This window comes from Nycticebus coucang, chromosome 21 (genome assembly GCF_027406575.1).
Source record: "Nycticebus coucang isolate mNycCou1 chromosome 21, mNycCou1.pri, whole genome shotgun sequence".
In the NCBI taxonomy this organism is placed as follows: domain Eukaryota; kingdom Metazoa; phylum Chordata; class Mammalia; order Primates; family Lorisidae; genus Nycticebus; species Nycticebus coucang.
Genome location: NC_069800.1, coordinates 43,530,397 through 43,557,138, shown reverse-complemented (window position 1 = coordinate 43,557,138; position 26,742 = coordinate 43,530,397). Strand labels below are relative to the sequence as shown.

General features: G+C 44.3%; 1 protein-coding gene and 1 pseudogene across 5 annotated transcripts in view; one reads left to right on the top strand and one right to left on the bottom strand.

Moving 5' to 3' along the window:
- The first annotated feature begins 322 nt into the window (after positions 1-322).
- The window catches only part of NDRG3 (NDRG family member 3), a 93,079-nt gene continuing 66,659 nt past the window's right edge, over positions 323-26,742 (top strand). For 2 of the 5 annotated variants that reach the window (XM_053573569.1, XM_053573570.1), the window contains exons 1-2: positions 359-427; positions 18,331-18,432. In XM_053573569.1, coding sequence (XP_053429544.1) covers positions 18,376-18,432 — 57 coding nt within the window. In that variant the 5' untranslated portion in view covers positions 359-427; positions 18,331-18,375. Of the gene's footprint in view, positions 428-448; positions 611-17,008; positions 17,032-18,330; positions 18,433-26,742 lie in introns of those variants that run through there. The other 3 variants (XM_053573566.1, XM_053573567.1, XM_053573568.1) reach the window with 3 other exon arrangements.
- Positions 13,756-13,845, bottom strand: LOC128574412 (uncharacterized; annotated as a pseudogene).

The window sequence follows — 26,742 nt, the reverse complement described above, 5'->3', positions numbered from 1 at the left end:
TCACCAAAAATTTACTAAGGCCCACGTACCAAGCATTGTGCCAGGCACCATGTGACTGACCTTGGGTATGGCTCTGAGGCCTCCTTGAAAGGCTTCCACGAGAGGCGACTTAGGGGAACGAAAGGAGCTACCCAGACGCAGCACACAGCGCCCCTCCCTCCGGGCAGCTCTTAAGTGTGAGATTCTCCTCCCAGGAGACTCAGAAGCAAGAAAACTACATCCAACATGGCGCTGCCGGCCCCTCTCGGCTGGGCCTCCATCTCCTTGGTAGTTCCCGAGGCGGGCGGAAGCAGTGCGCTTGCGCGGCCTCTAGTAGCCTCAGCGCGCCTGCGCGGCCGCAGCGCCTCTCCCGCCCCTCTCGCCGCCGCCGCTGCTGCCGCCGCCGTCGCCACCGCTGCTGCACTGACGGCGGGTGCTCGCGCCTCAGGTGAGTGAGTGAGTGAGCGCCTCAGCCCGGCCCGCGGGGGGCGCGCGGCGGTGCATGTGGGGGCGTAGCCTTTTCTTCCTGCTTCTTCCCCGCATCGTCTTCGTTCCACCGCGGGGCTCGGGGGCCAGGTACTGCCTGCTTCCTTGGACCCCCAGGGCTCTCCGCCTCGCCCGTGGGACCCAGGTCAGCCTGGCCTCCTCGGCCGCTCCCCCAGTCCTGCCCTCCGGCGACAGCGAGCTGGCGGCTAGGAACGAACCTGCCTCTAGCGCCGACACCTTGGCTGCAGGGACGTAATGCCCCCAACCCTCGCAGTCGCGACCCCCCTTTCCCACTCCTGCTCTGCAGGCGACGGAGCTCGGTGGGCCTCTGGGTTGGACATCCATTTACCTCGCCCGCCCTGAGCTCAGCGGCTTGGAAGGGGAGCTGTGAGCACTTCTTACACCCGTGTGGCTCCGAAGCAGCAGAGGGCAGCCTCTGATGGGACCCTAGACAACCCTTTGGGGAAGAGGCTTCTTAGCTCCACTTTACAGTCAAGGAAACTGAGGCGCAGAGAGCTGAAGCGCCATGCCCAAGGTCATGCTTCTGACTAGTGGCAGGGCCAGCTCTCGAACTCAGGGTCTCGGGCTCTCGGGCCAGTGCAGTTGGAATTTGATCTAGTACCTTTGAAAAAAATTGAAATACACTCGTCATCGCCGAAGTTGCTCTTAAACGTTATAAAAGTAGGCTGCAAAAAGATTATTTTTCACGTTTTCGGAGTATAATGGGGGCGTTACTGTAATACAGTAGCTGTGTTAATAAGAGCTAACGTTAATACAGTGCTATGTGTCTTGCTAAGCATTTATTATCTCGGTACATCAGCACTGCCCAATCCAATGCTTCCCCTTTGCTTTTCGTGAAACCTCTTTTTCTGCAGAGTTGGCCTCGTCACACACAGGTAGACTAGGAAGCTCGTGGTTTAGGAGGCAGGGGAGCTCCTTAGGTGGCTTACTTGGAGAACAGGAGTAAGCCTAGCCTGCTTGCATCCAGATTTTGCCCCAAGCCTGGCCCCCAGGGGGTATAAGTATCCTTCCTTCTCTGGCAGCGGGGAGAGCAGGACTGGGCTAGCTGGGCTGGATGGACTTGGAGGTGACAGAGCAGATTTGGCAAGCACTCACCTCATTCTGGGACTTTCTGGCTCTGCTCCAATCCCGGGCTTGAACATTTCAGTATTAAAGATAAAGTAAAAAGGGAAAGAACATTGACACCGTGGTTCTGAATATAAGAAACCTCTCATGAGTTAAAGTTCCAAATGAACAGCTATAAAAATATGTGAATGTTTCTCCCCCAAAATAACTAGCTCAAACTGTCTTTTTTCTCCCTTAGCAAATCCTCCTCCACATTTCAAAGGCTCCACTATATCACCACCTTCTCTGGGAAGCCTTCCCTGCTTGATTTTCCCAAATAGAATCACACAAACACGTTAGGGTCTTCCCTTCAGTCTTACCCCTAGGTCTGTTAGTCCTTTGAGGTCAGGGGGTCATCTTGGCAACCCCAAATGCTTGGCTCAGTAGACCTTTGGTAAAGATACAGTGAATTTCCTCTGCTGCTTTTCATTACTTTCCTATTGCCCTTCCATTCTTCCTTCTTGCCCTTCAATTTCTCTTTGCTGTTCCTTCCTTTGGATTCAACTTCTTATCATCCCTTACCACTCAAAGGCCTCTGTCTACCCTGTTGTTTCTGAAAACTTGCGGTTATAAGCATGTTTATCCCCAACAGTGGAGTTGGTATTTATTGCTTAAAGGTGCGGGGAAGTTTTAATTTGCATATTGTAGTTGCGTAGCCTGATGCTTACCTCCTTTTAGTCCCTAAGTGCATGAGAGATACATTTTTACATTTTTTATGCCTTGTAGTTGACGGCCCCTGGTGATACCAGAATAATCACAATCATTACCATATATCATTACATGGCATTTATATAATAAATGTTCAAAAGAGTCCTTTGGGAGGCAGCAGAAATGTGCATAGGGTCTTTATATAAATGTAGCTTCTTAAAGAGTTTTTCTAAATAATTTTCTGCAAATATATTGAACTGTTATGTGTAAGGCATAGTAGGATGCTGGAGTTAGTGGAAGATTCACAGGTGAATCAAACATGAATCCTATTGAAAGAGTTTAGCTAATTGGGAAACACTGTATCTAACTGTAAGTCAAGTCTAAAAATTGCCATATTAGTGTTACAAGCTAAGCCATGTTGGAGTGTAATGGAATAAGATATTCCAACATAGGTCGTTTTGTGAAATCTTACGTTATTCAAGCTGAAAAGAAGCATTAAGCATTGAGTCCAGCCTTCTCGCTTTTATAGACATCATCCTGAGAAATGAACTTGTCCAAGGTCATGGAACTAGGGCTACAATTTGAGATTCCAGACTCAGTATTTCTTCTCTCAGTGCATTTATAAGACATTACCCAGCAAATCCATTAAAATTTCATTTACGTCTGATGACCTAGCTCATGCTTCTATACCTAGTACTCTGGGAGGCCAAGGCAGGTGGATTGCTTGAGCTTAGGAGTTTAGGACCAGCCTGAGCAAGAGTGAGACCCCGTCTCTACTAAAAACAAAAACTATCGAGGTATAGTGGTGCATGCCTGTAGTCCCAGCTACTTGGGAGGCTGAGGCAAGAGAATTCAATTCCTTGAACCCAGGAGTTTGAGGTTTCTGTAAGCTATGATACCATGACACTCTATCCAGGTCGAGACTCTGTCTCAAAAAAGAAGAAAATTCTTTATGTGCTTTGATCAGGAGCAGGGGAAGAGTGATAAGAAACATGATTCATTAAAAAAAATATATATGATTCATATCTTCAAGGATGTTACAGTCTCTTGGAGGAAGAGTAAAGAACAGTTCTCTAACATTGAAGACAGAGTATATACCTAATTGTTAAGTTGTATGGTAGAGGGACTAGGTGTGTCGTTTAAGTTAGGGAAAGGGAGACAAGAAGGATCAGTATGAGCTGTAGTGGTGAGATCATGTTGAGGAGGAATTAGGACCTTCTGGGCTTTGACAGGCAATAGAGTCAGAGTTAATTAACAAGACAAGGAAAGCATTTTGAAGCAAGGTTGAAAATTGAGACAAGATAGCAGTGCCTGCCATATTTAAGGGAAAGTAAAAAAAGTTGGGTCCCACTTCCAGAGTTTCTGGAGTGGGCCCCTAGAATTTGCAGTTTTAACAACTTCCCAGATGAAGCTGATGTTGTTAGTCCAAGTTCCACACTTTGAGAACCACTGTGTTAGAAAGTTGAGGAGCTGGTCAAAAACTGTCAAAGAATTTGTTTTACAAGAGTGTGTATGTCTTAAATTGGCATCATAGGAGAGTTTTAGAAAGATATATACTATAACTATAGTGGTAGTCACTTGTGGGAGTGGGATTTAGAGGATTGGAGAACTGACTTTTTATCTTATCGTTCTATATTAGTTTTGCATTGTGCACATATTGCTTTTGTATTTTTAAAAGGAAAGAAAAATCAGAGTCCTTTTTGAAGATACATACTAAAATATTTATAGCCTAAAAAAAGAGCTTGGTAAAGTAATTTAGTTTCACACAACAAACATTTTTGGAGTGTCTGCTATATGCCAGATGCTGCTAGCTTCTGGAAATATAAAGCCTTTGCTAAAGCTTCTAGTCTGGTGATTTAGACGAGCAGATAAATAGCTCAACTTAGTGTGGCATGAGGTTCCTAAGAGCAGGTACCAGGATCTACATCTGTACTTGACTGATAATAGGCAATTGGTAAATGATGAATGAATGAACAAATCTAGAAAAGAATCGAAACTAGTAGGAAAGAAAGGAAAAGGCCAAGTGGGACTTTCTGGGAGAAAATTAACAAGCCTGGATGAGAATGGTGAAAGGAAGGGGTGCATTAAGAAGGACTTTCAAATCTAAAGATTGATAACATTTTGGGTTTGTTGCAGAATTGGATGTCAAATTATTCTAAAAGATTCCCCCAACCCCTTTTAAGAGTCTGCTTAAAAATAGCACACAAGGGTGGCGCCTGTGGCTCAAAGGGGTAGGAGGGGCAGGGCGCTGACCCCATATTCAGGAAGTGGTGGGTTCAGGTTCAGGCCCAGCCCCAGCCAAAAAAAAAAAAAAGCACACAAAAACATACCTAGCTTGTGTGTGAGAATTTACCAGGTTGCGGTGCTTTCTTTGGTAAATAAAAGTGTTTTTTTTTTTTTTGTTTTTTTTTTTTCAGTTTCTGGCCGGGGCTGGGTTTGAACCCACTATCTCCGGTATATGGGGCTAGCGTCCTACTCCTTGAGCCACAGGCACCGCCCAATAAAAGTTTTTTGTTGTTGTTTGTTTGTTTTGAGACGTAGTCTCACTGTGTCGCCCTGGGTAGAGTGCTGTGGCATCACAGCTCACAGCAACCTCAAACCCTTGGGCTTAAGCGATTCTCTTGCCTCAGCCTCCCCAAGTAGCTGGGACTACAGGCGCCCACCACAATGCCTGACTATTTTTTTGTTGCAGTTGTTAGTTGTTATTGCTGTTTAGCTGGCCCAGGCCAGGCTCAAACCTGCCAGCCTGGGTGTATGTGGCCGGCGCCCTATCCCCTGAGCTACGGGCGCCACCTAAATAAAAGTTTTTCAATCACAATGCTGATTCTGTTGTATTTATAGTATTTACCTATAATTGTTCTCTTATTTATTCATGTGAAATTAATTGATATTTGGAGGGGGTTTTTTTTTGTTTTTTTTTTTTAGAGACAAGAGTCTCACTTTGTCACCCTGGGTACAGTACTGTGGCGTCACAGCTCACAGCAACTTCCAACTGTTGGGCTAGGGTGATTCTCTTGCCTCAGCCTCCTGAGTTGCTGGGACTACAGGCGCCCGCCGCAACGTCCAGCTATTTTTGTTGCAGTTGCCGCTGCTGTTTTAGCTGGCCGGGGCTGGGTTCGAACCTGCCACCCTTGGTATATGGGGCCGGCACCCTACCCACTGAGCCACAGGCACCACCCTGAGAATGTTTTAAATAGTATGGGAAAATGGGTGGTTTTGTGTTTCTTTGGTCTTTTCAGTAAAAGGGATGGCAGTTGACTGAAAATTCTGTGATGTTTCCTGTAATGCCTGATAGAGTTAAAGATATTATCAGCCCTAAATAAATATTTGTTGTTGAAGACTAAATGGGGTGCATTTTTCAGAAAATATAGCTTCTTTGCATTGAGTTAAATTCTATATAAACACTAATTACTGTACTGAACAGGCTACGCTGTTAAACTTGAATGATATGGAGCCGGCATTCTGGATGTGGTGATAACACATGATACGGAGCCTCTGTTTTTTTTTTTTAGACACAGAGTCTCACTTTGTCGCCCTGGGTAGAGTTCTGTGGCGTCACAGCTCACAACAACCTCCAGCTTTTGGACTTAGGCGATTCTGTTCCTTCAGCCTCCCGAGTAGCTAGGACTATAAGCACCCACCACAACCCCCGGCTGTTTTTTTGTTGCAGTTTGGCTGAGGCCAGGTTTGAAGCTGCCACCCTCAGTATATGGGTCCGGTGCCCTACTCACTGAGCCACAGGCATTGCCCGATATGGAGCCTCTTTATATAGAGTTGCTACTTTTTCTCACTCCCCAGAGATTTAATATAGTAAATGAAGATTAATTTCCTCGGTAGAATGGTGGCTTTCCCCAGGTTTTGGCTATATCATTTGTCTATAATCTCTTAACCACATAAAAATGCCCGTAGTCTCCAGTATGGGTTTTTTAATTAGTAAGTATACATTCTTGGTACAGCCACTCTTCATACTTAATTTTATTACTTAGAGATTTTTTGTTTTAAGTTTTGCAGTATCTTTTTTTAAATGGTGCTATTTCAAGTTTTGGGACAATAACTGTCATTTTGGGGAGAACTGCCACTAATGTGATTACTTAAAAACTCATAAACCTAATAAATCAGGATAAGGAAATTGTATGTAGCTTATAAAAACAGAATGAAATTGCTTCCTACTTGCAGTGATAGCTTAAGATTAGAAATAGGGCTAGGTGTGTTGGCATGCTTCTGTAGTTCCAGGTACTCAGGAGGCTGAGGCTGGAGGATCACTTTAGCTCAAGGGTTCAGACCAGTCAGGGCAAAATAGCAAGATCTTGTCTGACAACAAGATCTTTTCCTTTCATTTGTTATGTAGTAATCTTTTCAGAAATATGTGCTTTCCAAACAGAGGGGGTTTTTTGACTCGGTGTCTCATGGCACAGTGGTTATGGCGCCGGCCACATGCACCGAGGCTGGCAGGTTCAAACAGCTAAACAATGACAACTGCAACAAAAAAATTGCCAGGCAGTGTGGCGGGTGCCTGTAGTCCCAGCTACTTGGGAGGCTGAGGCAAGACAATCACTTAAGCCCAAGGATTCAAGGTTGCTGTGAGCTGTGATGCCACGGTACTCTGTCACCCTCGGGAGAGTGCCATGGTGTCGAGACGGGGTCTCGCTTTTTGCTTAGGCTGGTCTCAAACTCGTGAGCTCAAGCAATCCACCCACCTCAGCCTCCCAAGTGCTGGGATTACAGGTGTGAGACACCACCAAGCCTCAAAACAGAGTTTTTAAAAAATGACAGTTTTGGGCCTTATAGGGTAGCTCACACCAGGAATTCCAGTACTTTGGAAAGCTGAGGTAGGAGGAGCACTCAAGGACGGGATTTTGATACCAACTGGGGCAACACAGTGAAACTCTGTTTTTTTATTAGCTGGTTATTGTGGTGCACACAATTAGTCCCAGCTACTTGAGTGGCTGAAGTGGGAGATTCTCTTAAGCTCAAGAGTTTGAGTTATAGTGAACTCTGGTCATACCACTGCACTTCATCCTCAGCAACAGAGTAAAATCCTATCTCTAAAAAAAAATGAATAAAAATGATGGCTTTATCTTTATGGTACTTTTGCATTTTTAGGCCTGAACTTGCAACTCATGGATAAAAATTGAATGCTTTTTAAAATTGTGAGATCTTAGTTCCAAAACCATTGTACTTTAAAAACCATAATACTTAGAAGAGAGCTAAGCGAGGAATCAGGCTATTTATTTATTTCCTTCCTTCCTTCCTTCCTTTCCTTCCCTTCCTTCCTCCCTCCCTCCCTCCTCTTTATCATAGCTCACAGTAACCACAAATTCTGGGCTCAGGCAGTCCTCCTGCCTCGGCCTCCCAAGTAGCTAGAATTACCAGTCATGTGCCACCACACCCAGCTAATTATTTCTGTTTTTGGTAGAGATCGGGTCTTGCTTTTGCTTGGACTGGTCTCAAATTCTTGAGCTCAAACAATCTTCAAGCCTCAGACTCCCCAAATGCTATGATTACAGGCATGCACCACTGTGCAGGCCACTATTGTCTTTTTATCCTTGCAGCCAGAAAGCTCTTGAGCCAGGGCCCCTCTTGCCATTTAAAGATGTTGCTTCTTTTAAGTCTTTGTGTTGGAAAGGTTTTAACCAAACTAAAATGAAGCTTTAGGTGATTAGATAGTCCCTAGATAGGTGGGAGTCTCTTCTATTAAGGTAGTAATGGTAATAATGATACCTGAACTTGTATAGTGCTTGCCAGTTTTCAGAATTCTTTGATCATTAAGATCCTGCCTGGTAAATTCCAGTAATCAAATCTCAGAAAATAAGTTAGAAGAACTAATGATAGGATGGCATCACGTGGGAAAAATTATTTATAGAGGTCTATTCAAGCTCTAGGTGCATATTACTCGGGTTCACGTCTTTGCTCTGCTGATTGCTAGCTGTGTGACCTTTGGCAAATTACAAAATCTCTCTAAAGCCTCAGTTTCTTCATGTGTAAAAAGGGGAGCATTACAGCACATAGCTTATAAATGTGCTTGGAAGTAAAATAAAACAATGAATGAATAAAGTGTTTATCATGGTACCTGCCGTAGCATAAGAGCTCAATATATTTGGCTAGTATGAGTATTAAGTCATGTATTTTAGGGTTCTTGTTTGTCCTTTACCTCACTCAGGCTGTCTTAAAGAACAAATTGTTTTTGGAGATTCTGCCTTAGAGCTGGCAGGAACCTGGAGCCCATCCAAGAGCACACCAGGGCCTTGCCAGCAGTAGCTTTCCTGGTGTCCTTAGCTGCATCCTTCAAGAATGGGAGCCAGAGGGTCGTGCTTCTGCTTTTAGAGTTACTTTAGTATGACCCTTGTGTTAGACCTTCAGATGACTGATGGGTGTTGGGGATTAATAAAAACCCTAGATTGGAGTTACTTTGTTGTAGCAGTTATCTGTACCAAGGCCCTGGAATGAATAGAATGAATATATGGGGCAGACTCCAATTCCTAGGTTGGCAGTCCCTGCAGATGTCCAGTTAACTACCTGCTGCCAGCACCCAGGTGTGTCACAACAGGAAGGTGGGCCTATTATAGGGGGTGCTGCCCTTTTCCTTTTCCTTTCAGGAAAATACAAGGGATGTGAATGGCTCTTATCCAGGACTGAGGACTGGCAAGGATGTTTCCTGTTAAAATAAGGATCCGTGAGCATGCTTCAGCAGCTGCCTTTGATCACTTCCTCAACCTCTTTGGTTATGTAGATAGGGGATAGTTACCTCACAGTATGTCTAATGGTGAGGAGGTACCCAGCCTTTCCTTTATTCAGTGAAAAATCTCTGTGAGCTGTATTTTAAAAAAATCATTGTTTCTTCCAAGGAGCTGGGTGGTTTGGGTTGTTTATCTGGTTTCCCAGGGACTCTCCTGAGACCTTTGCTTTCCTAAGGGCCTCCGGGAGACAGCAATGAAACCACCATCTATTACTCTACCAGGGGTCCTCAAACTACGGCCCACGGGCCACATGAGGCAGTGTGATTGTATTTGTTCCCGTTTTGTTTTTTTACTTCAAAATAAGATGTGTGCATAGGAATTTGTTCATAGTTGTTTTTTTTTTTTTTTAAACTATAGTCCGGCCCTCCAACAGTCTGAGGGACAGTGAATTGGCCTGTTTAAAAAGTTTGAGGACCCTTCTGGGGATGCTTAAGTCAACAGTTTATTATTAGATTAATTCAGGTTTTATCCCTGACAAAACTTAAAAGCCATAAGATACTTAAAACTTAAAAATCATCAGATAATTGCACATTTTATAGACTGAAGTTATCCCAGTACTGTAGTACCTTTTTCAGAGCCTGGGCTAGAAGTCCAGATGCTAGTAACGGCCCTACACCTAGCCAGCTGTGTGAATTTAAGCAAATCACTCAAGTTTTCTGGGCCTCTTTTCTCATTGGAGGATGGGGCTGTTACTGTAGACCAGTAGTTCTTAGCTATAGCTGCATGTAAGAATTACGTGTGGAGCTTTAAAAACAGTACTTGACCTGGCACTGCTGGGGAGGCTGAGGCGCCCTTGATGCCAGGAATTGAAGACCAGCTTAGGAGATCCTGGTTCAAAAAAGAAAGACTCACAATTCTTGGACCCTGCCCTACCACAGTTAAATTGGCACTGATACTCTTCAAAGCTGCCCAGGTCTTTTCTATGTATAATTATGATAACTACTGGACAACATGAACAAGTTTTCAATACCTGAAAAAATTAAGCTTCTTTGTTTTTCTGCTTCTCAGAAACCATCAGTGGTTGTCAACATAGTAAAGCCCAGTTCAGGCTGGGCACAGTGGCTCACACCTATAATCCTAGCACTCTGGAAGGCTGAGATGGGTAGATCACTCGAGTTCAGGAGTTCATGACCAGTGTAAGCAAAACTGAGACCCTGTCTCTAAAAATAGCTGGGCATTGTAATGGGCGCCTATAGTCTCAGCTAATTGGGAGGCTGAGGCAAGAGAATCACTTGAGCACGAGTTTGAGATTGTTGTGAGCTATGATGCCCCGGCACTTCACCAAGGGTGACAAAATGAGACTATGTCTCAAAAAATTAAAAATAAGAAAGCAAAATTCAGTTCAAGTGCTCTGCCTTCTCACACAGACTGCTCCAGCTTGTGTTCTTTTTCAGCCCTATTGTTCTTGTTGTCTCCTGAATGTCATATACATTTCTTTCTTATCCCAGATATTCTACTTGAAATGTCTTCTCTTTCCTTCTACCTAGCTAAAACATATACCTGGGTCAGCACCTGTGGCTCAAGGAGTAGAGCACTGGCCCCATATACCGGAAGTGATGGGTTCAAACCCAGCTCTGACCAAAAACTGAAAAAAATAAAAAATAAAACGTATACCTGGGCTTAGCGCCTGTAGCACAGTGGTTATGGTGCCAGCCACGTTCTAACCCAGCCCGAGCCTGTTAAACATCAATGACAACTGCAACCAAAAAATAGCCAGCATTGTGGCAGGTGCCTGTAGTCCCAGCTTCTTGGGAGGCTAAGGCAGGAGAATCGCTTGAGCCCAGGAATTGGAGGTTGCTGTGAGCTGTGGTGCCACAGCACTCTACCCAGGGTGACAGCTTGAGGCTCTGTCTCAAAATAAATAGATAAATAAAAAAGTCATGAAAATTCAAGCAACATTCTGTCCTCTTGGGAACACATGGAAGTGCAGAGATCCCTTACCCCAAATGCCTAAGACCAGAAGTGTTTTAGATTTCCCATTTTTTTCAGATTTATAATTGCATTATACTTACTGAATATTCCTCATTTGGAAGTCTAAAGTGCTCTAATTAGCATTTCCTTTGAGGGTCATGTTAGGGTTCCAAACGTTTTGGATAGGGAAGGGGGAGAAAGGGGCTCAGTAAGTCTCCACGTAAGGGATACAATGTAGGGGTATTGGCGTCTGGGTGAAAGACTCAAATAGGACTAGGACTTTTCCTACAAATGCAAACAATGTAGCCTTGTCATATGTGCCGTTATGTTAAGCCAAAATAAGAAGTAAAATAATTTTAAAAATTAAAAAACTTAAATGATGTTAAAAATGTTTTGATATTAGAATAGTTCAGATTTTGGATGTTCAGATTACAGATGCTCAGCATGTACCATTAGCATGACTTGTAAGACTGTTAAACATCTGTGTGATAGCTTGTATTGTTGGCTGTTTTATTGTGTGTGTATCTTGTAAGTATTAGTTCATGGATAGCTATCCATGATCTAACTTCATCTGTCATTTTTTTTACTTCCCTATTTCCAACAGGAACCTTCTGGTCTTTCCAAATTAGAATTAATATTATTGTTTTTTAGAGACAGGGTGGGAAGGTGCCTGTGGCTCAAAGGAGTAGGGTGCCGGCCCCATATACTGGAGGTGGTGGGTTCAAACCCGGTCCCGGCCCAAAACCGCAAAAAAACAAAACAAAACAAAACAATAAAGAGACAGGGTGTCACTATGTTGCTGAGGCTGGTCTCAAACTCCTGAACTCAAAAGAGATCCTCAGCTCCCATACATAGTGCTGAGATTCCAGGCGTGAGCCACCACATGTAACCCAAATTGGAACATTTTCCACCAGACCTGTGCTTTCTCATCTCTGTGCCTTTAAGTTATTCTCCCTTTCTGGAATTCCTTCTTTTATTTTTCTTTCATCCTCACCTATGGGAATTTTTTCTATTCTTCTAGGTGTAGTTTAAATATTACCTCTTCCATGAAGCTTTTCTCGGCACCTACAATGTGCATTAATATTTGCCCTAAAACCCTTAGAGCGATAGTTTTCAACTGGGAATACTTTTGCATTGTCTGGAAACATTTTTGGTTTTTACAGCTGTTGGTAGAGTGGTACTGGCATCTGGTTCTGTAGGCCAGAGATGCAGCTGTACATTCTAGAGCGTACAGGACAGTCCTCCCAAAAGAAAGAGTTGTCTGGTCTAAATGTCAATGGTGCCAAGTTTGAGAAACTGCCTTTGAGTTTGTCCAAGTCTTAAGTTTATGTGTATGCTGCCTTGAACTGTAGTGATTTGTTTATAGACTTTGTCTCTCCATCTCAATTGAATTAATGGGTAAAGAAGAACTCCAGTTCCAAATCTGTGCTTTCTTGTTATTCACACCATATCAGGGTTTTATCCTAGAGCCTATGGCCTGATCCTAACTGCTATGTGTGAAAGTGTTTTGTGAATTGTAAAGTACTGTGATGATTACTCTTTTAGCCACCTTTTATAGGTAAAAAGAGAAAGGATACTTAGATGCTCTCCTGACTACCTTTCCAGCCCATCCCCTGGCCACTTCTTGCTACTGTCTAACCATAACTACTAAAGAACCAGCTCCAGCTGACCCATTCCAAGTCTTTCTCCCAAGTATACCTCTTGTGTTTGCTGTCTTCATTCTGTTTGGGTTATCTGTCTACAGTCTTGGCAAAACCAAAAGTGGTTGAGTCTGCCCCTGGAATACAAACTAGTGATTTGGTGTTAGCACATACCAGCAAAATCTGACAAAGGCCAAATTACCTTGGTCAGGGAGAAAGCTACAAAACAAGACAGCTTGCAGTTTAGAAAGCCAGTGCTTTCTTATTCTTAGTCTTTTTTTAAACTAACAAAGCAATGCTTTTAAGCACTGGAAATGTCAGTGAAGTTTCTCTAACGGACATAGCTTAGGTGAGATAAAAACCCGAGACCCTCTTGTCTTTAAGGTCATACCAAGTATACTCTCCTGCTGATTTGCCCAGGGACCTTCAGCAAGTTGTTGAACCTCGGCATGCTGGAACCACTCAGGATTGTAGTAAGGGCTGTTATCAGTTACTCTGGGAAAAAATGTAATGTATATACTTTTATAGGGAGTTTCTGGATCAGAAAATGTTAGCCCTATTAGGGCCTCAAAAAGATCATCCTGGCCAGTCTTTCCCCTTGACAGACAGAGACTCATGCCTACCTGTGCTCACTGGGGTTATTCTTGGATTCCTGACCCAAATTGGTTTTTTGGATTTTTGTTGGTTAAATCAATTTCACTGTTAACTCTTTCTCAGCTCACTAATTTGCATTCATTGTGCATTCTTCTATCTCCCTAACCGGGATCCTTGGCGAAATCTGACTCTATTCTCACTTCATGCTGTTTTTACCAATTTTATATACCAGATCTCCCTTTTTCTCCTGTTTTTGTAATTCCAGTAACATGACAGACCTTTGTCACCTTTCAGCTAGTTTCTGAATTGTTGTTTTTCCATGATGTTCCCCTTCTAGTTGATCTGGCCTGTTGAGTGTTTTAAAAAATCCCATCTACTTCATTGAAATTCTTTTTGGAAGAAGCCAGGATGAAATAAAACTGAATCTTTCTCTACCCCATCCTCACTATCTTTATTGCAGACTGTTGCTAATAATCAAGCTTTTTAGTTCTGTACTTGCTTGACTCAGATAATCTCCACTCCTCAGTGATGAGGTCACATGTTAGACTGTCATCCCTCAAAACTGATGATGTCTAACATCCTAAACAAGATCCCCAGGTGATAGAGTTGGAGACACACTGTTCTTTTTTTTTCCATGTCAGATGGGTAATGTAATACGGTTTGAGGGAGGCACATCTCACACATGTGTGACACTCGGTCATCATACTTATGAACTATAAAAGGATCATACACCGTTCTGATAACAGACAAGAAATAGCTCTTTCTTCTGAAACTGGTTACCTAGTTTCTTTTTCTCTGCTCGTTCTGTGTTCTCCATGCCCTTCATTAACTGTGGAGCTAGTGAGGGCTCTTGTCCTGGTGCGATGACTCAAAATTTCATTTTTAAGATATCTGAGTCATTGTTGGTATGTATACAATTGCTTTAGGCTTCTATTACCTCAAGGAAGTATCACAATATGGGTAAGAGGAAGGAACAGGCCCATGGTCCAACAACTAGTTAGTTGGGGCCTTGGGATAGCCATTATGGTATACATGTTGAATATCCCTTACATGAAATTAGTGGCACCAGAAGTGTTTGAGAGTTCAGATTTTTCTGATTTTGTTATATTGGCATTACACAGTAAAACCTCTGTACGTTGACCATCCAAGGGACTGTATCAAATAGGTCAACGTACAGAGGTGGTCAACATAAGGAAGTAAGCCGATTATACTGATACATATACTGACGTGGTGCGTGTCCAGTATATGAAAATTAGGTCAACTTAAGGAGGTGGTCAACTATAGAGGTTCTACTATAGATTTACTGGTTAAATATCCCAAATCTAGAATTCCAAAATGATTGCTAACATGATACTGATAGGAAATGCTAATTGGATCATTTCAGATTTTAGATTATTGGATTTGGAATGCTCAAGCTATAATGGGAAAAGCAAATTTTTTTTTTTTTTTTTTGTAGAGACAGAGTCTCACTGTACCACGCTCGGGTAGAGTGCCGTGGTGTCACACGGCTCACAGCAATCTCTAACTCTTGGGCTTACGCGATTCTCTTGCCTCAGCCTCCCAAGCAGCTGGGACTACAGGCGCCAGCCACAACGCCCGGCTATTTTTTGTTGCAGTTTGGCCGGGGCTGGGTTTGAACCCACCACCCTCGGCATATGGGGCCGGCGCCCTACTCACTGAGCCACAGGCGCCGCCCAAAAGCAAATGTTTTTAAATCCTTGTACTACTATTTACTATCATTATTATTATTATTTTTATTATTTTCTTTTTTTTTTGAGACCAGAGCCTCAAGCTGTCTCCCTAGGTAGAGTGCCATCGTGGCATCACAGCTCACAGCAACCTCCAACTCCTGGGCTCAAGTGATTCTCCTGCCTCCACCTCCCAAGTGGCTGGGACTACATGCACCCGCCACAACACCCGGCTATGTTTTGGTTGCAGCCGTCATTGTTGTTTCGGCGGGCCTGGGCTGGATTTGAACCCGCCAGCTCAGGTATATGTGGCTGGCACCTTAGCCACTTGAGCCACAGGTGCCAAGCCTAGTATTATTACTATTATTAGAGATGAGGTCTTGCTATGTTGCCCAAGCTGGACTTAAATCTTGGGCTCAAGTGATCCTCTTCCTCAGGCTCCTGAGCAGCTAGGACTAGTCCACCTTCCTATTACTTATTAGATAGGGGATTTCAGAGAAGTTAATTAAATTTCTCATGAGTCTAAATTTCTCATCTACAAAGTAGGAAGTGAAGATATCTACCACAGAGGATTATTGTGAAGATTAAACATGAGGTACTTAGATAATTCCTGGCACGGAGTAGGTGCCCACCTTTTTCCCTTTCCACCCATTTAGTACTAGACTCACTTCCTTAACTTGAGGATGGCTAGTTTTTACTCATCTGTCTTCCCTTTTCCTCATAAGACTAGGAAAGACATAAAATTGTCTACTGCAGTTTATAAACTCTGTACTGGCCTTTTAAAAATATTAATAGCTCTGAGGTGGCGCCTGTGGCTCAGTGAGTAGGACACCGGCCCCATATACCGAGGGTGGCAGGTTCAAACCTGGCCCCAGCCAAACTGCAACAAAAAATAGCTGTGCATTGTGGCGGGTGCCTGCAGTCCCAGCTTCTCAGGAGGCTGAGGCAAGAGAATCGCCTAAGCGCAGGAGCTGGAGGTTGCTATGAGCTGTGATGCCTTGGCACTTTACTGAGGGCTACAAAGTGAAACTCTGTCTCTTAAAAAATATATATGTTAGGCTCAGCACCTGTGGCTCAAGCGGCTAAGGTGCCAGCCACATACACTTGAGCTGGTGGGTTCGAATCCAGCCCGGGCCCGCCAAACAACAATGACGGCTGCAACCAAAAAATAGCTGGGCGTTGTGGTGGGCGCCTGTAGTCCCAGCTACTTGGGAGGTAGAGGCAGGAGAATTGCTTGAGTCCAGGAGTTGGAGGTTGCTGTGAGCTGTGATGCCACAGCACTCTACCCAGGGTGACAGCTTGAGGCTCTGTTTCAAAAAAAAAAAAAAAAAATATATATATATACACACACACACACACACACACACACACACACACTATAAAAATAGCTCTTAGTACCATGATGGGATCTGGCAGCTATAGCATTTGTGCAGATGCTGGGACGCCGTTTGGGTCCCCAGGAGGGAGCCAGTCTGTGCAGCCCAGGGATCTAGAGATGGGAGTTTTCCACCATGTGATCTTAAGCTTTCTTATAGAAGTTACAAAATTGCCCATTGGTAAGGGTTGGCAACAATAAGAACTGAGCAAAAATTGAGTCTGGAAAGAAAACATTAAGTCCTCTAACATGTGGAAGGTGAATGTCTACTGCTTTGTTGCCAGCTCCTCTAAGTCACACTGGAGCAGCTAACTTACTGTTCTACACAGGCCATCCCTGATTTCTGGGGGGTGGGGGATAATACATGAGTGTGAATACTGGGTAACAGTGATCATTGGGCTCATTGGAAGCCATCTTAGAAGCTGACTACCATACTGCATCAACGGCTATGATTCCCCATACCTATTGCCGTTCCTAATTCAGGGCCTTATCCTACATACAGCATTAACCTTCCATTTTTATCCCTCTTAAGTTCTTCCTCTAAGCTATTGCTTCTTGAAGCATATCTCTGAGCATGTTGTGTCCTTATCCATTTCAGTAACTAAAGTGTATAATTCATGAGGGCAAAGATTATTGTATTTATTATTTATTTTTTGCTACATGAAAGTATTGCCACAAATTTAGTGGCCTGAAACAACACATATTTATTATCTTATAGTTTCCATGAGGCAGGAGTCTGCTGAAGGTTGCATAGGTCTTCTGCAAGGCTGCAATCAAGCTGTTGGTCAGGGCTTGCTTCTCATCTGAGACTCAGCTGGGGAAGGATCTGCTTCCAGGCTCCTGTGGTGGTTGGTCGCATTCAGTTCCTTGCAGACTGTTGGACTGAGGTTCTCAGATTCAGCTGGAGGCTGCTGTCAGTTCCTTGCCACATGACCCTCTCCCAATACCTCAGCTTGCTTCTTCAAAGCTAGCAGGGTAGAGAGTGTCAGCAAGACAATTGTTAAAACATCACATAGTGTCAGCAAGACAATTGTTTTTTTTTTTTCTGCCCGCGCTTGCGCCGTCCACTGCCAGCAAGACAATTGTTAAAACATCACATAGTGAGGGCGACGCCTGTGGCTCAGTGAGTAGGGCGCCAGCCCCATATGCCAAGGGTGGCAGGTTCAAACCCAGCCCTGGCCAAACTGCAACAAAAAAATAGCCGGGCGTTGTGGTGGGCACCTGTAGTCCCAGCTGCTCGGGAGGCTGAGGCAAGAGAATCGCGTAAGCCCAAGAGTTAGAGGTTGCTGTGAGCCGTGTGACACCACGGCACTCTACCCGAGGGCGGTACAGTGAGACTCTGTCTGTACAAAAAAAAAAAAAATCACATAGTGTAAATCACATACAGGTACTCCATCCTATCACTTTTGCTGTATTATGTTGTTTTTTTGGTTTGTTTGGGGTTTTTTTTTTGAGACAGAATCCTACCTAGTCACCTTGGGTAGAGTGTCATGGCATCATAGCTATGGCAACCTCAAATTCCTAGGCTCAAGCAATTCTCTTACCTCAGCCTCTGAGTAACTGGGATTATAAGCACCTGCACAATGCCTGACTAGTTTTTCTTTCTTTTTTTTTTTTTTTGTAGAGACAGAGTCTCACTTTATGCCCCTCAGTAGAGTGCCGTGGCCTCACACAGCTCACAACAACCTCCAACTCCTGGGCTTAAGCGATTCTCTTGCCTCAGCCTCCCAAGTAGCTGGGACTACAGGCACCCGCCACAATGCCCGGCTATAGTTTTTCTGTTTTTAGTAGAGACAGAGGTCTTGTTTTGCTCAGGCTGGTCTTGAACTCTTGAGCTCAGGTGACTCTGCCCCCCACCCCTAAAGCTTTCTAGCGTTCTAGGCCATATTCTATTGTTCAAAAGCAAGCCACAGGTTCTACCTCTACCTTTCCCAGGAGGGCAGAATTATGTAAGGATGTGAATACCAGGAAGCAAGAATCATGCAGGCCACTTTAGCATCTGTCTGCCATAACTATGTCTCTTAAGCCCCCTGAGCAGTGTGACGCAGAGTAAGCTCTGTTATTTGAATGAATGCGTGTAGTGTGACTATTTTATTTCCAACTCCTGGCTGAAGCCTTTTTCTTCACTTCTTTCTCTTCTTTTTCAGAGTTACTGATTTATTCTTGAGATTCCCCTGTTCTCATCTGTCCTCATGGATGAACTTCAGGATGTTCAACTCACAGAGATCAAACCACTTCTAAATGATAAGGTAAAGACTACTCCGTGTTTGCTAAAATATATGCAAGTCTTTCCTTCTGCTATTAGTTCATTTTCTGTATCATTTGAATAGTGACTAACACAGCATATTTAGCTTGACTTTCAATGGAGGGAATACTGTTCAAAATATATTTCTTAACCCACTTTTTTTTTCTTTTTTTTTTTGAAACAGAGTCTTACTCAGTCACCCTGGGATTGAGTCCTGTGCTATCATAGCTCACAGCAACCTTAAACCCTTAGGCTCCACAGCTATGTTTTAATAATAATAATTAAAAAAATCAAAACCAGGGCGGCGCCTGTGGCTCAGTCAGTAAGGCGCCGGCCCCATATACCGAGGGTGGCGGGTTCAAACCCGGCCCCGGCCAAACTGCAGCCAAAAAATAGCCGGGCGTTGTGGCGGGCGCCTGTAGTCCCAGCTACTCGGGAGGCTGAGGCAAGAGAATCGCTTAAGCCCAGGAGTTGGAGGTTGCTGTGAGCTGTGTGAGGCCACGGCACTCTACTGAGGGCCATAAAGTGAGACTCTGTCTCTACAAAAAAAAAAAAAAATAAAAAATCAAAACCAGGTGGCGCCTGTGGCTCAAGGAGTAGGGCCCCGGTCCCATATGCCGGAGGTGGCGGGTTCAAACCTAGCCCCGGCCAAAAACCACACACACACACACAAAAAATCAAAACCCTTAGGCTCAAGTAATCCTCTTTCCTCAGCCTCCCAAGTAGCTGGGACTATAGAAACCCACCACAATACATGGCTAGTTTTCTTTCTATTTTTAGTAGAGATGAGGTCTCACTTTACTCAAGGTGGTCTTGAACTCCTAAGCTCAGGTGATCCACCTACCTCAGCCTCCCAGAATGCTATCATTACAGATGTGAGCCACTGTGCCCAGCCTCTTAAACTACTTTTATTTCCACAGGCCAAATTCAATGAAGTTATATTTCGGGCTCGGTGCCCGTAGCACGGTGATTACGGCACCTGCCACACACACTAAAGCTGGTGGGTTTTCTGGTAGTTTGAACCTGGCATGGGCCAGCTGAACAACAATGACAGCTACAACAAAAAAATAGCTGGGCATTGTGGTAGGCACCTATAGTCCCAGCTGTTTGGGAGGTTGAGGCAAGAGAATTGCCTAAGCCCAAGAGTTAGAGGTTGCTATGAGCTGTGATGCCACAGCACTCTACCGAGAGTGACATAGTGAGACTTCATCTCAAAAATAAAAAAAAAATTATATTTGGAAAAAAATAATATGGCAAAGTTAAGCAGAAAGCATTGGGGTAGGGTAGGGTTTAACTATTTATTTTTTTTCTTTTGAGACCTCAGTAGAGTGCTATGGTGTCATACCTCACAGCAACGTGAAACTCTTGGGCTCAAGCAATTCTCTTGCTTCAGCCTCCCAAGTAGCTGAGACTATAGGCTATTTTTAGAGACAGGGTCTCACTCTGGCTCAGGCTGGTCTCGAACCTGAGAGCTCAGGGAATCCACCTGCCTTGGCCTCCCAGAGTGCTAGGATTACAGGTGTAAGCCACGTTGCCTGGCCAGGATTTAATTTCTATAAGGAAAATTTAACATCCATGACTTGTGATGTATATAGGCTGCAAGCCTCTCCAAAGTTTGTGAAGTCTGTGATTTGACCTTTCTGTCAACATTGTGGGGTTTTTTGTTTGTTTTGAGACAAACAAAAGAGGCTCAAGCTGTCCCCCTGAGTAGAGTGCTGTGGCATCACAGCTCATAGCAACTTCCAACTCCTGGACTCAAGTGATTATCCTGCTTCTGCCTCCCAAGTAGCTGGGACTACAGGTGCCCGCCACAACGTCTGGCTATTTTTTGGTTGCAGCCATCATTGTTTGGCGGGCATGGGCTGGATTCAAACCCACCAGCTCTGGTGTATGTGGCTGGCGCCTTAGCCGCTTGAGCCACAGGCGCTGAGCCAACATCATGTTTTTCATCAAAGATGCCTGGATGTCAGTACATACCTCTTCTTTTGTTTTTTTTTAAGACAGAATCTTAAGCTCTTGCCCTGGGTAGAGTGCTGTGCTGTCATAGCTCACAGCAACCTCCAACTCTTGGGGTCAAGCGATACTCTTGCCTCAGTTTTTCTTTTTTTTTTTTTGCAGTTTTTGGCCGGAGCTGGGTTTGAACCCGCCATCTCTGGCATATGGGGCTAGCGCCCTACCCCTTTGAGCCACAGGCGCTACCCAGTTTTTCTATTATTTTAGTAGAGATGGGATCTTATTTTTTTGCTCAAGCCGGTCTCAAACTCATGAGCTCAAGCTATCCACCCATCTTAGCCATCCAGAGTGCTAGGATTACAGGCATGAGCCACCTCTTTTAGCCCTTAAGCAACTCTCTTGCCTCAGCGTCCCAAGTAGCTGGGACTGTGAGCACCTGCCACAACACCTGACTATTTTTAGAGACAAGGTCTCACTCTGGCTCAGGCTGGTCTCGAACTTGTGAGCTCAGGGCAATCTGCCTGCCTCGGCCTCCCAGAGTGCTAGTATTATAGGTGTGAGCCACCATGCCCGGCAACATACCTCATTTTTATGTTAGTGTTAGAGAACTCCCCAATGAGCAGTGTGGTTAATAGCCACCAGGACTCACCAAATAAAGAATGGAGTGATATGAGTTACCAAAAAGTTGAGAAAGGCTTAACTTCTCTCTGTTTTCTTTCTATTCAATAAATCTGCCTTGGAATTCCTTCTTTTCCACCCTGTTCTTTGGGTTTGTTGTTATTGTCCCCTATTAAAATACTCTTGTAGTTTGGTATGCGTGAGTCCATGGCATCTTTTCCTGAGGGAGTGTTGATGGAGAGAAAGTATAAAGATGGGCATGGCTGGGCGGCGCCTGTGGCCCAGTCGGTAAGGCACCGGCCCCATATGCTGAGGGTGGCGGGTTCAAACCCAGCCCCGGCTGAACTGCAACCAAAAAATAGCCGGGCGTTATGGCGGGTGCCTGTAGTCCCAGCTACTCGGGAGGCTGAGGCAAGAGAATCGCTTAAGCCCAGGAGTTGGAGGTTGCTGTGAGCTGTGTGATGCCACGGCACTCTACTGAGGGCCATAAAGTGAGACTCTGTCTCTACAAAAAAAAAAAAAAAAGATGGGCATGGCTGGGATGGGGGCAACACCAGAAGATGTTGTTTATTCTTGTTCTGCCCAAAGCAAAGCCCTTCACCTACAACTTCCAGGGCTACTGACTTACGTGTTTACTAATTTGCTATTGAATCCTGTCAGCTCCATTTCATCCCTGTGACCATCCCCACTCCCACCTCTTCCTTTATTTTCCATCAGACTTCTTATTCTCTCCCTTGACAAGCTGCGCTATTTGGTTTCTCTTGCTTCTTCCCCACATGTTTAAAAAAAACTTTCTCCTTTAAGTATGTGAAGGACTGTCCACCAAATGATGTGCCTTGAAGAAAGGAAGGAAATGAAATCTGTATCTGTAAAACTTGCATATAGCCATGGAAATGAATAAACAAGACAGGTGAGAGAGGGCAGTTTAACTTTGGATAGGTTATTTATCCTAAACTTAGGTGATCCTCAGAGTCAGCTTGGGAATTGCTTAAGAATACAGATTTTTCAGCTGGATGTGGTGGCTCACACATATAATCCTAGCTCTCTAGGAGGCTGAGGCAGGTGGGTTGCTTGAGCTCAGGAATTCGAGACCAGCCTGAGCAAGAGCAAGACCTCATCTTTAAAAATAGCTGGGCATTGGCGGCGCCTGTGGCTCAGTGAGTGGGGCGCCGGCCCCATATGCCAAGGGTGGCAGGTTCAAGCCCAGCCCCGGCCAAATTGCAGCAGAAAAATGGCCAGGTGTTGTGGCGGGCACCTGTAGTCCCACCTGCTCGGGAGGCTGAGGCAGGAGAATCGCGTAAGCCCAAGAGTTAGAGGTTGCTGTGAGCCGTGTGACGCCCCGGCACTCTGCCCGAGGGCGGTGCAGTGAGACTCTGTCTCTACAAAAAAAAAAAAAAAATAGCTGGGCATTGTGGCTGGTACCTGTAGTCCAGCTACTCCCAGAGGCTGAGGCAAAAGAATCGCTTGAGCCTGAGTTTTAGGTTTCTGTGAGCTATGCCTCCATGGCACTCTAGACCAACTAAATTGGAATCTGGGGGGTAGAAGAGGGAGACAGGGCACATACCCTGTCTACGTACGATCAGTGGTTCTAAACTTTGACTTTTTTTTTTTTTTTTTTTTCTAGAGACAAAGTCTCACTTTGTCACCCTCAGTAGAGTGCCATGGAGTCACATAGCTTACATCAACTTCCAGCTCCTGGGCTTAGGTGATTTTCTTGCCTCAGCCTCCTGAGTAGCTGGGACTACAGGCACCCACCACAATTCCCGGCTATATTTTTGTTGCAGTTTGGCCAGGGCCGGGTTTAAACCCGCCACCCTCAGTATATGGGGCTGGTGCCCTACCCACTGAGCCATAAGTACCACCCTTGACTTCTTTATTGGAATTACCAGGGGAGATTTAAGAATTACTGATGCCTGTGCCCTGCCTCCTTATGATACCTGACCAAATTAGTCTGGGGTGTGGTTGATCTTCCCTTTTTTTTTTTTTTTAATTTGGCCGGGGCTGGGTTTGAACCCGCCACCTCCGGCATATGGGACTGGCGCCCTACCCGCTGAGCCACAGGCGCCGCCCTTTTTTAGCACATTATTAAAATTTGCTTTAAATACTTCTTTGGAGAAGAGCATACCATACTTTTAGTCAGTGAAGAGGAATGTTTTTATAGTAGCCTTTTATAACTATTATGCCATGAATTCACAGGGAAAAGGTTTCAGCAGCTCAGGAAGGTGCCTTTCCATTGAATGTGACAAAGCTTGCTATGCCTATTATGTCATGAATTCATGGGGAACAGATTCCTGTTCCATTCGTTTTCTTGGTGCTGTAGCCTATTATGCCATAAATTCATAGGGAATGGGTTCCAGGAGCTCAGGCTCCTTTCCACTGGTTCTCACAAGGTGAGCTTCTCTGGGTAAAGCAGGCTGGTGCTTCAGTTGAACCCAGGTACCTTTACTTTTTTATTTTTTTTTGGTAGACACAGAGTCTCACTTTATCACCCTCGGTAAAGTGCCGTGGCATCACACAGCTCACAGCAGCCTCCAACTAGCTTCAGCTTCCCGAGTAGCTGGTACTACAGGCACCCGCCACAATGCCCGGCTGTTTTTTTTGTTGTAGTTTGGCCGGGGTTGGGTTTGAACCCACCACCCTCCGCATATGGGGCCGGCACCCTACCCACTGAGCCACAGGCGCCGCCCTAGCATCCTTCTTTTTATGATCATTTTCCTTCATGCATTTTAGAAAGCTATCTCAGCTCTTAGAGTACTTAATATGCTCAATATGAATATTAATCCTCTTGGCAAGAATCTTGGCCTTAACTTGTTTGTTTACAACAATGCCAACAGCATGCTAGGTAACATTGTAGACTTTTCCACTTTTGCCATGGTAACATCTGTGTGGCATACCTTTTAGAACAGTACCCATTCCCTTGATGTCTACAATATCACCTTGTAGATTTACATATATGTGGCCAAAGGAACCACTCCATGTTTTCTTAAAAGCCTAGAGAACATATATCAGGTGGCTCTCCTCTTTCCCTTTTAGTTTGGTGAATTACTGGAAGATGGCGTCTCCTGCTAAAAACGAATGGTTGAGCATTTTTAAAAGCTCCCAAAATTGGCTTGGTGTCATAGCTCAGTGATTAGGGCGCTGGCCACATACACTGAGGCTGGTGGGTTCAAACCCAGCCCAGGCCTGCTGAACAACAGTGACAACTGCAACAACCAAAAAAACCAGCCGGGCCTTGTGGCAGGCACCTGTAGTCCCAGCTACTTGGGAGGCTAAGGCAAGAGAATGGCTTGAGCCCAGGAGTTTGAGGTTGCGTGAGCTATAACGCTACAGCACTCTACGGAGAGGGACAAAATGGGACTCTGTCTCAAAAAAAAACAAAAAACTCCCCAAATTGAGAACTGTGCCCAAAGTGATTCTGTTTAGCCAATTTGGAAACTCATGACCTGATGGCTCTCAGATATTTGAGAACTGGGGGACAAATGAGAGAAAGATCCTTTTCTAACCTGGAAAGACTATAGAATACCTGAGGGGGCACCTAAATTAAGAAATTGCAAGAATAAAAAAAAAAAAAAGAAGAAGAAATTGCAAGAATTGATTGAATGGATGTCTTATAGAGAAGACAGATGGAAAAGAATTTAGTGGATGTATGCATAGAAAAGCACTGAGTCTCCTCGCTGAGGCCACAGGTTTGCTCTCTTTAGCTATGTCTGATGTGTATCTGAATATTACAAACTGCACTGTGCTCACCCCAAATTTGTATGTTGAAACGCTAACCTCCCTTGCGACTTTATTAGATACAGAGACTTTATGGAGATGATTAAAATTAAATAAGGTCATAATGGTAGAGGCCTAAGCTAACAGAATCTAGCCAGGAGTTGTGGAAGGCACCTGTAGTACCAGCTATTCGGAGGCTAAAGCAAGAGGATAGTTTGAGCTCAAGAGTTTGAGGTTGCTGTGAGCTATGACACTATGGCACTCTACCTGACGGTGACAGAGCAAGACTCTTGTCTCAAAAAAAAAAGAAGAGGCTGCTCGGGAGGCTGAGGCAGGAGAATCGCGGAAGCCAAGAGCTAGAGGTTGCTGTGAGTCCTGTGACATCATGGCACTCTACTGAAGGCGGTAAAGTGAGACTCTGTCTCTACAGAAAAAAAAAAGAAGAAGAAGAGGAAAGGATCTCTCTCTCCTCCTGCCATGTGAGGATACAGAAGGCAAATGTCTACAAGTTAGGGGCAGGGCCCTCTTCAAAAAGGGAACCCCAGTGTTGAACTTTCTAGCCTCCAGAACTGTGAGAAAATGCATTTCTGTTATTTGAAGCAGTCTAGTCTATTATTTTGTTGTGGCAGCCTGAATAGTCTAAGACACCAAGCAGTGTCTCACTTCCTAACATCTGTCAGCTCCTCTTTGATATGCCTGTGCTGTTCCTACCTACTTATCATGCTCTGTCTTTCTCCCTGAGAAATAAGTGCTGCTGTCACCTCACCGTTTATGAGATCTCCATTGCCCTCGTCAAGCAGGTAGATAGGCAAGAGACCCTGTTTGGATGGTGGCATTCCCCAAAAAGAATTCTACCCCCATTAACATCCTTCCCTTCCCAGTAAGGGAAATTCTTCTGTTTTTCACCAGCAAGTGGGTGCTTTGCTGTATGTAGAGGTCTATTGATGAAAATGCCTCTTATCCATTATTTCACTTGATTCTCTCAATAGTTTGATGAGGTAGGGAGCAGAGATAATGTATTCCCATATTGCTGATGAGTAAACTAAGGTTAAGAAAGGTGCGGTAGTTTACTCATATTAAGTAGCAGAGAATGCTATATGGCAGGATGTAATCTCAGCACTGTTGGTGTTTTGGACCAGATAATAGTGGGACACTGTTCTCTGCACTGTAGGATGTTTAGCAGCATATGCTCCCTAGATGCCAGGAGCACCTCGAAGTGATGACAACCAAAGCTGTCTCCAGATAGTACCAAATGTCCTGTGGGGGCAAAGTTGCTTTGGTTTAGAACCCCTGGTATAAGGGAAAAGCCTTCAGATTTGAATAGGACCTAGATGTCTTAAGGGGTTTTTTTATTGTCCTTTTGGTTTAGTTTGGATTTTTTTTTTCTTATCCTGCTGTTATTTATTAAGCACCTTTTATATACCAAGTGTTTTACATATGTTCTCTCTAATTCTCGGACTATTCCTTTGAGGTAGGTGGTATTATTTCTCCCTTAGCACAGCCAGTAAGTGGCAAAGTTGGGACTGAAACCTAACTATTTCCTACTCTTACACTTGAGCCCTCACTGCTATGTTGACCTTGTAGATGTTTTGGTATCTCCTTTGTGGCTTGCCCTGTCTCCTTAAAGAAGCCTAGATATATGTATTACTTCAACTCATTTTTCTATCCATTCTCCTCATAAATATACTGTTTGCCAAGGATATTGCTGGACCCTTCTGGGCTTTAGGGAACTAAAGGAAGTCTAGACCCAATATAGAGAAATTTGTCCTGAGATGACTGTGAGGAAGCATTCTCAATATAGCTTTAAGCAAGGCTTATGTTAACTCATTTCTTGTCGTTGTTGGTACGTTTCCCATTTTATTTTAGTGTGCCTATAATTTTGTCTACAGCTCAGAATTGTCAAGGAGTGGATAATTTTGCTATGCTTGTTTTGGCTTCAGTGATGAAAAGAAACAACTACCTATACTTATATTTGTTTGAGGCGGGCAGAAATTGTATAGACATATGAAATGAAGTTTTTAATAGTATT